Raw genomic sequence first — 13,975 nt, 5'->3', positions numbered from 1 at the left:
GCTACTGCCACACATCTCATGCAACGTTGGATACTCTGCGCGAGCGATTTGAGGGCATGGTCATCTCACGTGGAGGTGATGTATACTGACCACAGAGATCGTGCGATTTGACCGGTTAGACTTTTTCTTGTGGTGTTTTCTTAAGTCGTAGGTGTATACGAATGAACCACTCACCACAGCGATCCTCAAAGCTAACATAACCCAGGCCATCGGTCAAATTCAGACTGATTTATGCGCCAGAGTCATAGAAAATTGGACGTTTCGGATGCGCTCTACCCAATGAAGCTGTGGCAGACATTTGAATGATGTTATATTCCACACATAATGACATCAATAGGTTTTTCAAACGAATAAAAAAATTCGGTTGTAGCTCACACACACTTTATTTTATTCAAATTTGAAGATAAGTAGTCCAATGTTAATTGGGTTCAAAAAAGGGAAGAAAATAATCGGATGTAGGGCGAACAAGCCCTATGTACCTACGAATCTCAATTATTATAACAATGAATATCTCTGTATCTGTAGAGTTTAGGCACACAACACTTAGGCCACATGTGACCCATTAAACATCCTCCCAAAGAATTGTCCTCCTAGGTCATCGTACATCCTGTCCTTTCCAGGATGGGGGACAGGTCTCTGGGATATATCTCCTTTATATCGGCAGGTGTAGGCCAAGACTAGCCGAATACACACTCTCTTATTGACGATAAGGTGTGTCCACTAGCCCCATATTGTGAAAGTGTTTCCTTAGTTGACAGTGGCCAGTCAGAAATCTTACTGTTGAGCGTAGATTTTTCTTGGTCATCGCCAGCTATTTCTTCGGCGCCAGTTTTTCAGGGTCGCCCAGGGTGATCCTGGCAAGATTGCATCCTTTCATTCCACCCCATCTCTTTAGGGATTGAACATGAGTGTGACGTTTGGCTAGTTCCGCAATTGTCATCAGGCCGTAGGTACCACTGGGTCCTAAAATTCTTAGTCCAGCCGCTTTCTTGGCTAAAGAGTCGGCAATGCGATTTCCTTTACTTCTGTCGTGCCCTTTAATCCACCTCAGGATAATGTTATTATTTACCGAGGCTTTGATAGCAATAAATAATATGGAGTACAATTCAGGAGATATTCGCAAAAAAGCAATGCTCTTATTAGCGAATTGTATGGAAGCGCAGATTGGGACACATGCTTTCATTATTTGTTTTTGAAAATACGACTTTAAAACTCGAAATTTGGACGTTGAACTCCAAATTATGTCTTTGAACTCAAATTTACGACTTCCGTGAAATTATTTGTATGTAAATAGCATTTTTTCCAACACAGCTAGAATTTTTTCAAAAAGTGTTTATGTGAAATTCCTAATCGAATGCCATCTTGATCACAATTGTCGGTAAATTTTTTTTCTTCGAAATTTCTTTACCAGACTAATTCTCGTTTATGCAGTTCCTAGGATAACTTGCGGTTATATTCTAGTAGCGAGCCGCACCAGTCTCTCGGCACATAAATTTAACTTCTATTAATATTGTTATAAATCCTTTGGTGTAAGGAGAGTTCTAGAGCTCTATAGATTGCGGAATTTAATTTGAGCCTTGTCGCTTGTCTCGAACCGATTAATCCAATGCTGTCTAGATTTTGTGAAGTTTGGAACGCGTCCAAATCAGAAATATTCCTCGCGAGACAGATGCCATCTTTACTTAATATTATTGCAGAAGAGAAAAATGCAACTGCCACCGTTTATTAGAAGTACTATTCTATATACAGTTTCAATATTTATTCAACAATTGAACAAATCGAAAAAGTGACATACTTTGAGGGAAATCAAGTCTCGGGATTTTTTGCCAGAGATATGGATTTTGCTCAAAATTCAGTAACAATATGTTGGAAACTATCGATATTTTACCTAGGTCTTATTTTAATACTTTAGTCAGTCTACAGAGGAATACGTTTAATTTTTGGAGACATACGAAATACACGAAGGACTGAAGGATCAGTCCTTCGTGTATTTTGGGTCCTATTATAAATCTCATATCGTTGTGAAAACTAGTACAATTTTTTTTTGTTTTGGCAAAACCTTATGATGGTCCAAACACCCAATTTTGGTACTTATACGAATGACAATATTTTCTTACTGGTAGCAAAAATAAAAAAATTTTCTAGGATTTGAACTCGTGAAACCCGTGATCATCATGTCGTACCATTCACTTGACATCACTGAGCTATTTGGTAATAATTTACAAGACGATAATTTCCATATTTAAGCCATTCTACTAGCCGTATTCATTTTGTGAATCAAAATGTGTCTGCTATAATAATAATATTGAAGCCGTTTTTGTACAGAACAGAAAATAATGGAGCGTCATATTGATGCGGTTGAAAAAAAAAGGGTTCGATTCGATTAAACAGAATTATTATGAGTAATCAAGTTGCCTTGAAACTTTGTTGAAATACTATTTGTCAAATATTCTCAAGTATATCATGACAATGTCATGAATTATTGTAAATGTTAAGTACTGTTCGAATATTTTTGGAAATGCCGTTTTCACATCAAGAAAAATGTGATATGTTAGAATCCTACTTGGTTTGTCAGAAAAATAGCGTAAGAGCACTCCAACACTACAGCAATTTGTTCCCCGATCGTGAATTATCTAATCGGCGTTTTGTTGCTGTGCTTCATCGTCGATTCAGGAACAATGAAAAAGTTTTTGAGAGGAAAAGAACTGAAAAACGTTTTGTAATATCTAAAGATACAGAAATTAACGTTTTAGCCTACTTTGAGGTAAATACCAATAATTCCATCAGAGATTTATCTAGAGAAATAGCCGTTCCACCGTCTGTTATTCAACGAATTCTGAAGAAACATGAGATTTCTCTTTTCAAGTTAAGGCCAGTGCAAACACTAGAACCTGGTGACCCTGAGAGACGATTGAAGTTTTGTCAGTGATTTATGAATAAATGCAGACAAGATCCAAATTTCTATAAAGTGATAAGGGTAACTTTTCAAATTGTGGAATGTAAAATAGGAAGAAGTTTCATTATTCCATTTCTAGTCCATCCCCACAATCCGCAAAGACGATATAGTATTTATGTTTGGTGTGATCTACTTAGAGGCAGAATTATCGGTCCATTTTTCTACCATGGTTCTTTGGACGGAACCTGTTACATTAATTTAATCGGTCCTCGATTGAAGACAATATGTGAAAGTCGTCCTTGTTTCTTTCAGGTTGGAGCCTGGCTCCCATACCCTTTCAACTGATGTTTGTCAGAGGGACAAATGGGTCATGACTGATGGTAGGATGGCAACATGAATGTCCTCAGACATCAGTCCGCCCTTCACGGTGTACCCCTACCTGGCTGGGGTGAGATGGATGAAAAGATTGTTCATCTTTTAACGGAGGACATAGGGGCCTCATTCCACAGAGTGTCGGGGCCTTCTATATCGGGAGGGGACATCTACAGCATAATCCATAGCTTCCCTAACTAACGGATTTTCATGAGTTTCTGTGCAATCAAAAACTCGCTGATTCCTCGACTGAATGGACTGCCGAATGGAAGGTAGCTTCAAATCTCTGCGGATGGCTTCATTCCACATGAACCAAGAAGCATTCACAATCATCCTCATTAACTTGTTTTGCAATCTCTCCAGAATTGAGATATTAGACGGAGCTCTTTGTCCCCAAACGCCTGAAGCATACATAATGACAGGCTTGAACATCGTATTGTAGATGGTCATTTTATTCTTTAGACTCATTTTGGATCTTCTGTTGATTAGAGGGTACACACTTGCTATCCGGATCTCGATCCGGCCCTGATATAATGTGTGGGTTCCAAGTGAGCCTACGGTCTACTAGAAGGCCTAGGTACTTTACCCGCGCTTGCCAGTTGATTTCCTTTCCAGAGACCCTCACTTTCCTAGCCAGAGAAGATATCATTCTTCCCATGGTTATCGCCTGAGTTTTGTCTGGGTTCATTCGGATCTTCCACTCGAGGTACCAGCGCTCGAGGTTGTTCAATGCACGTCGCATATAGACCATCCCGAGCTCCCGCCCCATGGGAGATGAGAGGGGGAGCCGTGTCATCGGCGTAGAGAGACACCTTCACACCTTGGGAGGTCGCTGGTGTAGAGCGAGTATAACGTGGGAGAGAGCACAGTTCTCTGTGGCATCCCAGCGATGATCTCTCTGTTGTCAGACAGGGAGCCCTCTTCTCTGTTCTGAAAAGTTTTGTCTTTCAGGAAGGACCCGATCCACCGGACAGTCCCCGAGGCAGGTCGAACGCGTCTAGTTTGCGCAGAAGGCCTTCGTGCCAAACACGGTCGAAGACCTTCGAGATGTCCAAAAGGACGATGTGAACTTTTCGATTGTGGTTTAGCTCTTGGATGGTATTTTCGACCAGTTTCATAGCTTGCATCTCGGTAGAGTGGTCTCTCCTGAATCCGAATTGTTCGTTAGGACAATATGTCGATGGTCATCGTCGTTTATGTCAGGCTGGAGCCTTGCTCCCTTACCCTTTGGGCTGATTGACAATATGTGAAAAACCAAGAACAGTATTGATAAAGATTACTGCGTAAACGCAAGCGAGACATAAGTGGAACCACCTAGTGGTGTGACTCCCAAGTTAGCTTTCCAAGTTTGTCAGCGTTGGTAATTTGACCATCCAACCGATAACTGCATTAGCAGAAATTTAGGAGGCTTTCCTGGAATGCCATCGGAAAACGAATCTAAATGTTTCTAGGAATGATATGAAATCAAGAAAGGTTAATGTAGTCAAGCTGCTGGAAAATAATTCCATGAAAATCATTCCCAATTTTATTTCAATTTAAGAGCCACGGATAGATAGCTGTTTCAGCCTATTTCTTGGTTATTTGAACTTTATTTGAATGTGACAAAAAATAGTGTTCTTTATTCGGCGTTTCGAATAACCTACCAAAATAAACTTTACTTACCTACTTATTTACTTTTTTACTTACTTTTTCACTCAATACTCTCATTACAACCTTTAGAGCGGTTTTAATAAATAAATGGAAACTAAGGGAAATCAAATTGCTATTTATGAAACTTGAATATTTTCTGATATTTATTGGAAATGTTCTTTCATTATTTTTCAAACGAAAAAAATTAGGATTCTACGGATTTTTTCCTATTATCCAAGTATGTTCAACATATCGTTTGTCAGATTGTCAAACATAATGCAAGGCAAAAAACTCCTTAGTCTATTATACAGAAATCTTAAAAATATATACGATAACGATTATGAGAATTTTTTCTTATTTGACTTCAATAAATAATAATATTCCTAAAATAATTCCACTTGAAAAATATGTGGTTATGTTATTCTAATTGCAAACGAAATGAATAAGTTTTTGCAATCAGTTATGAAAAGTAAAATGTATCGTAACTGTTTACAAAAAGTTACGTCAAAAGTTTCTGTATTATTATTATTATTCTCACGATGTTTATGATACAAAATACATATTGGTAATACACAGTTTTCAACAAAAATACGGGGCGAAATAGGAATGAAAGATGTATTTCTTTGCTGCAAAATATTTAAATAACGATTAGTCGAATAGTTTTTTAAAAACTTTCGAAAAAATGATGTTCATTCAATAACATACATACACTTATAATAATGTTACAGATAACAATGAAATGTTCGTAAATACTGTCTTCATCTAGATATAAATCATTTACTATCTGAAATAAAACTTTATTTGAACCCCAGGAGCATGTTGAAAAAAGTTCGTTCAAGTCACGGTCGATGAGAACACTGCAAGCTTTATGCTTTTCACATCTCGACAAACTTTCGAAAAGTTTATTTCATGAGAGTCTGTAATTCTGTGGGGATTTCGCACTCTACCAAAGTTTTACAGAAGATTCATTATTATGAACACGAAGTGAAAAATATGAAGAAAACTATTGGTATTTTTATAGTCACTTCAACCTGAATTGTACGTTCATTATAGTTGAAGAGCTTTCACAATTCTTGAACAGAATGCGAGAGAACTCTTCATATATTAAAGGATCACTTACTGCAATCAACATTTGTTAATACCTGAGAACCTGATTGATTCGGCCATTACTTGTTGAAGATCCATAGTAATTTGATTAACTACACCTCAGGATTTGATCTCCATAAACTTTATTTGAAAAATATATCACGGCATGTTTCGCTAACACAATAGCTTCTTCAAGAGTGATTTGAATACTACGAGTTGCTTTTTACGCTAATATTTTTATACCACAGTTAACTACAATTGGGACTACCTCCATTAAATTACCTGAACTTCTACAATTCTTATATACCTGAGGTACTTCTTCAATTATGATTACCTGAAGCATATTACCTCACTTCTACATCAATAATAATACTTCCTCGGATTTTTTAAGAAAACAAGTTCAATAATGGTGATATCCAGTTGGTCATTCATTATAGTATTTGAATTTTTAGGTTTATTGATTTCCATTGCTTCCAAATGATTCAGTTTCTAACCTTTATTTTCTAAGTGTAAAATTTCGAACCTTCGTTAAAGATATGATTTTCTTCTAAAAGATTATTTGAATATGTTGAACTTGTTTTCTTATTTACATAGCTCATATGATGTTCCTGAATTCGATTCCTAAATGTTCTGCCAGTTTGACTAATGTTAACCTTAAGACATGTTCCACACTTTAATTTATATACTCTTGATTTCTCGATTTTGGATGTTTTGTCTTTATTATTTTTAACTAAATTTCCCAACGTATTACTTGTTCTATATGCAATTTTAATATCTTGTTTCCTCAAAAATGAAGCCGGTGTTTGTCCAAAATACGTTAAAGCTCTATAATTTGGATTATCTAACTTATCAGTAGGAAAAACGTCTCGAATCGCTTTTGCGTAGACTTTTTTGGAAAGTATTTTGTTTTTTGATTCGGGTTTGAACCCATTGTTTACTGCAATTTGCTTGATGATATTATGTTCTATATTGAAATTATCTATTGAAAGAGGAACTAATCTTTGAATCATGCTCTTATAAGCTGCTACTTTGTGTTGACTCTACCATCCCAATGTTATATATGAATATTAGCGTAAGAAGCAACTTGAAGTATTCAAATCACCGTTGAAGAAGCTACTGTGTTAGAGAAACATGTGAAATATTTCTCAAAAAGTGCACCACAAGTAAATAACACTGAGATAAAGAGGAACTTTTGGGTCAATTTGTCTTCTAGACCTTCTGAAACGTAATGTGAATGTGATTAATTGTTTACAACCATAGCATATATAATGTTTATAGAGAGAAGTCTCCTTTTCAACACTGTATAAAGTTTTCAATTACTATTTTGTCAGATTGTTTCGTAGTTTTCTCTATTTAATACTCTATATATTGCAAACACACCGGGACCCCTATTTTTCTGAGATTTTCAGTAAGAAAATGTTTCAAAACTGATATAAAATCTTTCTTGTAGATGAATTGATCGTGATGGTTTTCAGAGTACTGATTTTTTTCTTTCAGAATGGTTCGTCCAGTCAATTCGTCTGTGAACGATTGCAACAATTCAGTGAACCTCTTCAAAGATTTTCTTCGCCCGGTAAGTACACAAAATTAATTTGTTTTTTTCACTCGTTGTATTCGAGAAACAACTGTTATGAAATAACTTGTTTTTATTCTGTCATCTTAATCTTATAATTGAAAAAAATGGAAGTGTAAATATCATCTGATTCTAAAATTTGCACATTGTAGCGTTGTAGTAGGTACCCAAGAACATTTGATGCTATATACCGTGAAGAAGGGTGCAGCGCGATGACCGTGGGTTAGCCGTATTTTGAGAAATAGGATCCATATCCTGAAAATATAAGTTTTTCAATATGCCGTATCGAATAAAAATAATGGCGTTTTCCCAATAGTTTCGGTTATACAGGAAGTTGGTACCAACTTCCTTGATTCAAATGTAACACCTTGTATATTTTCACAATTTTGAATGGCTATTTTGATGTGAGTATATGTGATACACCCTATACCAAGAATTACCCGTTCTGGAAATATTCATTTGTTTACTCAAATAAAACTAAGTATTCGGCTCTCGAGTGACTCACCCATTAAATTCAAAAGTTTGATAGAATACATAAATGAGCTATTATTGATTCATCGAAATACTTTAGGATATGATTCCTATTATTCAGCATTTTTATATTCTTTTCAAAACCTACAAAAAAAAGATGAATATCATAATTTCAACAAAAAATCCATTCAAAGATCACACCAGTTAGACCCATTATTGATCAAAATGTTCATCATTTACTTTCTGGCGATAATGAATGCTATTTATTCCTGGAGTAATCCATGCATTTTTGGACTGGATTGTGGACTTACAAAAATAAAACGTCCATTCAAAGATCACGCCACTGTAGCCCATAAATGATCAATCAAAATATTCACCATTTGTTTGAATTGAAGGGGTTTTATTTTTAGGAGTGATTATTTTTTTGGGAAAGAAAGTTTTTGGCTTTCTACTACTCCATCTTGATACAAAAAAGGGATGAGGGAATCTTCCAAAGGAATGGAGGAAGTAATCAATTTGAAAATAAGTAACTGTATATATGGCTGTGTAGATCATGCAAAGAAGTAACTTTCAGACACAAACTGAAAGAAAGTCCTCCTGAAACTCCTAAAAATGTAACCCCTCCAATTCAAATAAGATTCCTCTTGGCTGGGATTAAATCAAATAGGTGAATGAATGTCATTACGATGTCATCGATGACATAGGCAGATCAAGCTAATTCCGTGACATTAAAAATCGTAATTCATGAATGAATTGTGTGTATTTTCTATAATGTTATCCAATTTGATACTGAAGAGCCTTAGGACAAGTGTGTTAAGGCAAAACATCGATGTATACCAGTGAGGATGTAAGTGCAATTTGTTACCATTCATTTAAAGTTGAACTCATGTGAATGATATCTGATTGTTTATTCCACAACGAATGTTTGAAATACAAACTGAGTAGAGAAAAGTATCTTCTGTATAATTCAGTGTTCATATGAAAGTATTTGTTTCGAAACATTTTTTTTCTTTCGTGTAATTCAATTTTTAAATGAAAGTAGCTGTTTCAGGAGGACTTTCTTCCAATTTGTGTATGAAAGTTATTTCTTTGCATGATCTACACATCCATGTATACTTATTTTCAAATTGATTACTCCCTTCCTTCCTTTGGAAGATTCCCTCATCCTTTTTTTTGTATTAAGATGGAGTAGTAGAAAGCCAAACACTTTTTTTCCTATTCACCATTTGCTTCCTAACGATAACGAAGGCTATTCATTTGTTATATTATCGAATGTTTCTGGAGTAATTTCATTGAAACCTATTATATCCATGAGTTTTGGATTGGACTGTGGTTGTGCTTCAGATCATATCAGATGGTCTAGCGGGTCTTTCTAAGATACCTCTTTCCCCTATCTATCGATTGGGGTAATTATCCTCCAGCCTCTTTCAAATCATCTTATCATAATGCTGAAACAACATTAGTTGAAAACTCATTTGGGTTAGCCTGAACTATCTCATCAATCATAGACATGATACGATTTTCCTGAATATCCAAATACAATGTAACCCAGAAAACCCGCCCAATCAGCTTCTTTTTGTGGATACTATGTGTACCCTTCTCGAAATAAGTACGACCAATAACGTTCATTCTGCCTTTTTTCTGTTCCTTTCAAAAAAGGTAGATTCATCACTGAAACAAAAGCAGTAAATGTATTATAGATTACGATTTATGCGCTCAGATATGGCAACACAAAACTGCCATCTTTTATTCTGCCATCATTTGTCAGTTGACGAAGAATGTTCAATTTGTATGTTTTTTGAGCAAATTTTTAAGGGAACTGGAAAATACAACCCGTGTAGCTACCGCTTCAGCTGGTTATTGGAAAATACCACAACGGATCCCAAATCAATTTGTACAAATCCAGTCATCTGAAATTTACTGATCAATTCTCTCAAGTGCTTTTAACGTATTGGGTCAACAGGAAACCTCTAAATATTTTTTATTTTGTGATAATCATCCCCTTCTCAGGCAGGCGTAGGTGAATTTGAACTGCTTTAATTTATTCGTTCAAGGTCGAGAGCGAGTGATTGTTGCGATAAGTACCTAACTTTAACAACAAACTCATACATACATAGGAATATTGATACAGTTTTCCGTGAGATTTTTACTTGAAAAGGGTGACAGATCGGTAACATGTAGTAACTGTCTGGTATATATCGAATTATTCATAGGTTATATCGTATTTTTTCACGATAGTACCTATAACTTACGAAATAATTTTAGAAATATTACAAAATGTATGACAAGAAGTTATAAACAGTCGTCATGATAGTCAAGTAGTGACATTTTGAACATATTTTGAAGAACTGGAGTGAGTTTTAAATGAATTTTTAATCGAAATTATGATAGTTACGGTTTGTTTATAAAACTATTAATCATTCAGAAATAGCTGTTCCAATTTTCAAAAATAAACCAGTGTTAAAATTGAAAGATCTATCAAACCAGGTACCATAAAACTCCCCTTTGTATTTGAAAAAAAAAGTTGAAAACGTGGTAAGTGACGTCCAACTTTTTTTTTCTTCAAAAGCACTAAAAATAACTCATTCTCGTTGTTGTTGAAAGACAGTCTTGGAAAGTATCTTTGGGTGATCAGCAGAACGGAAGTGTACTCTAATAACACAAGTTATTCCAATACTTATTTAGATAAATATTATCATCTTCAAGGAAGAGTGTTAACGAGGATGGCCGTGTTGAAATAACGAAATATTACATTCAAACAATTGAAACATCTCAATACAATAGAACAAGTCACTACATAAAAATAAGTTGACTCCTCGCTGATACACAGGGTGTCCCTGGACTTCCTCTTTTCCTCTCGGGAATGTATAGATGGGGTCAAAATATCACCAGTACTTCATATAACTTTTTTTCCTAAAAGTCTTCGTAACCAAGTTACGGGCCCTCGAAGTTACAAAATGAAAAATGTTTTTCTTTGATAACTTTTCAAGTGAATATTCAAAATCATCCAAATTTTGGTAATTGACTAAACAAATGAATTCCGTCAATGAGCTTTCATGCAGGAGTCAGTTGTTTTGCTACAAAGTCAGGAACGGACTACCCCCGATGGTCCACACCCCAAAACTTTGAAATGACAGATATTTTTCAATATTTTTCAACAAAATAAGGTTACTTGGACAATTTTATGAATAAAAGTACTCGTGTGGAAAGTCGATCGGAGCAACGAGTCTTGATAAAAATGTAGTTCTACTCGACGACATCAAACCCGCTCGTCTACCATTATTTGAAATGAATAATTATCAAAGCAGAAATAATAATGATAACGTTAATTCAACAACATTTATAACAGGAATAATACAAAGTATGCTAAAATGAAGTCGTAAACAAAAAGTACAGTACCTATATGGAAGTTTAAGTCACAATTGTGATAGCAGATATTTTTTCAAAAGAAATATCAAGTTCTGTAGATTCGTGGTGTTTTTAAACTAACAAGCTACTCTACTATGAAATATCGAATTCATTCCATATTTTGTATGTACATAATACGTGTGGAATAATCACGTTTCGTGTTGATCAGTTATCTGAATCTCATGAAACTCAACATTCGAATGTTTCAAATTCTTCTTCACAGCTAAACTGTTGAGGAGTTTCACTGATAATTATAATTTTATGGGAGAAATAATTTAATACGAATCTAAATTTAGCTGAAAAAACGCACATCGGAAAAAATATTTACTATACTAATAAAAAGCAAACGAATGAACTACAAAAACGGCTGCACATGATCAGGTGAAAAATATCCAGGGAATAATTATGTTCCATTTTTTTCACAGATGTTGATAAAAAAACCTTTTAGAAAGTTTTGATAAAAAATGAGAAACTGGAATGCGATTTTGTTTTGTTGAGTGGTGCGTTGTCATATGACTATCATTGTATTGTCAATATTCTATAGGATATTTTGAATTTTTTTGATATGGCCGAACAGTTTACATTCAATGAATATGCAGATATGCATGTATTTTATGGACGAGCATTTTGTAATGCTGCAGAAGCTCGTCGTCTGTATTCCGAGCATTTTCCCAATCGAACGGTACCGTCAAGAGAAACATTCGAGCGTGTCGATCGCAGCTTGAGGGAGACAGGTTTGTAATAATTGATAATTAATTTGAGCACGTTGTTTTATTTCGATATTATTGTAGGTACAGTTTTGCCAAAACGAGGTGGTGAGGGCGCTCCTAGGACTGTACGTACCGTTGTATTGGAGGAAAATATTTTGGAAGCCGTCGCTGATGATCCTTCAATGAGCATCAGAAATCTATCAGAACAGTTCCATACATCCAAGTCCACTATTCATAGAATAATTAGGGAACAACTGCTCCATCCATTTCACATCCAGAAGGTACATGCCATGACACCTCAAGATTTTCCAGCACGACTGGAATATGCCAATTGGTTCATGGATAGACAAAGAGAGGATATGACTTTTATTAATCGAGTTTTATTCACTGATGAAGCAGGTTTCAGTAGAGATGGAGTTATCAACTCTCATAATCTCCATATATGGGCCGAAGAAAATCCTAATGGGATATTGCAAACCAAACACCAACGGAAAATCAACGTGAATGTTTGGGCTGGTATCATAGGAAACCATCTTATAGGACCATTCGTTCTACAGGACCGATTGAATGGAGAACGTTATTTGGAGTTCATTCAGAACGATTTGAATGGACTTTTGGAACATGTTCCATTGCAAACCCGAAGAGATATGTGGTTTATGCATGATGGCGCTCCTCCTCATTTTAGTTTGATTGTGCGTGACCATCTGAACCATATTTTCCACAATAGATGGATTGGTAGAGGTGGGCCATATCCATGGCCATCGCGGTCTCCGGATTTAAATCCATTGGATTTCTTTCTGTGGGGGCATCTAAAAAGTCTTGTTTACGCTACACCTATTCACACAAGAGATGCATTGTTGAATAGAATAATATTACATTGTGAAGCCATACGAAACGACCCTGGAATGCTATTTCAAGTACAGAGAGGGTGTCTTCGCAGACTAAGAAAATGTATAGAGAGAGAAGGTGGTCATATCGAGCAGTTTCTGTAGCGGATTTTTCATTTCTGTTTGCTCTTGAGGCTCTTGAGTTTCGTTAGTTAAACGTGTTTGCATTATAAAAATTCGTTATGAACATTTTACCTATCATTTCCATTTTCCTTAAAAACTAATATTTTCGAATAATGGTAGACATCTCAGGATAAATGTTGTTGAATTAACGTTATCATTATTATTTCTGCTTTGATAATTATTCATTTCAAATAATGGTGGACGAGCGGGTTTGATGTCGTCGAGTGAAACTACATTTTTATCAAGATTCGTTGCTCCGATCGACTTTCCACAGGAGTACTTTTATTCATAAAATTGTCCAAGTAACCTTAATTTGTTGAAAAATATTGAAAAATATCTGTCATTTCAAAGTTTTGGGGTGTGGACCATCGGGGGTAGTCCGTTCCTGACTTTGTAGCAAAACAACTGACTCCTGCATGAAAGCTCATCGACGGAATTCATTTGTTTAGTCATTTACCAAAATTTGGATGATTTTGTATTTTCATTGAAAAGTTATCAAAGAAAAACATTTTTCATTTTGTAACTTCGAGGGCCCGTAACTTGGTTACGAAGACTTTTAGGAAAAAAAGTTATATGAAGTACTGGTGATATTTTGACCCAATCTATACATTCCCGAAAGGAAAAGAGGAAGTCCAGGGACACCCTGTATAGTAGGTTTCACGGTATATAGTATTGACTAAACGATTATAATAAAACCAATTAGACACTTAAGTTGTAAAACCCGAATCAAATAAAGGGAAGCAAATCACAGTATTACACTACACAATAGGATTAAACCATGTAGTTTAATACAGTTGATAAGCCAATACCATTTAGGGTG

General features: G+C 35.5%; 1 protein-coding gene across 3 annotated transcripts in view; it reads left to right on the top strand.

Moving 5' to 3' along the window:
• Positions 1–13,975, top strand: part of nau (myogenic-determination protein nautilus) — a 93,279-nt gene that overhangs the window by 37,506 nt on the left and 41,798 nt on the right. For all 3 annotated transcript variants that reach the window (XM_074184165.1, XM_023159888.2, XM_023159887.2), the window contains exon 5: positions 7,481–7,556. In XM_074184165.1, coding sequence (XP_074040266.1) covers positions 7,481–7,556 — 76 coding nt within the window. The remainder of the gene's footprint in view (positions 1–7,480; positions 7,557–13,975) is intronic.

This window comes from Leptinotarsa decemlineata, unplaced genomic scaffold, assembly GCF_025532065.1.
Source record: "Leptinotarsa decemlineata unplaced genomic scaffold, Ldec_3_MD MMD2_tig00026354_RagTag_RagTag, whole genome shotgun sequence".
Lineage (NCBI taxonomy): Eukaryota > Metazoa > Arthropoda > Insecta > Coleoptera > Chrysomelidae > Leptinotarsa > Leptinotarsa decemlineata.
This window is presented reverse-complemented; position numbering and strand designations above follow the sequence as displayed.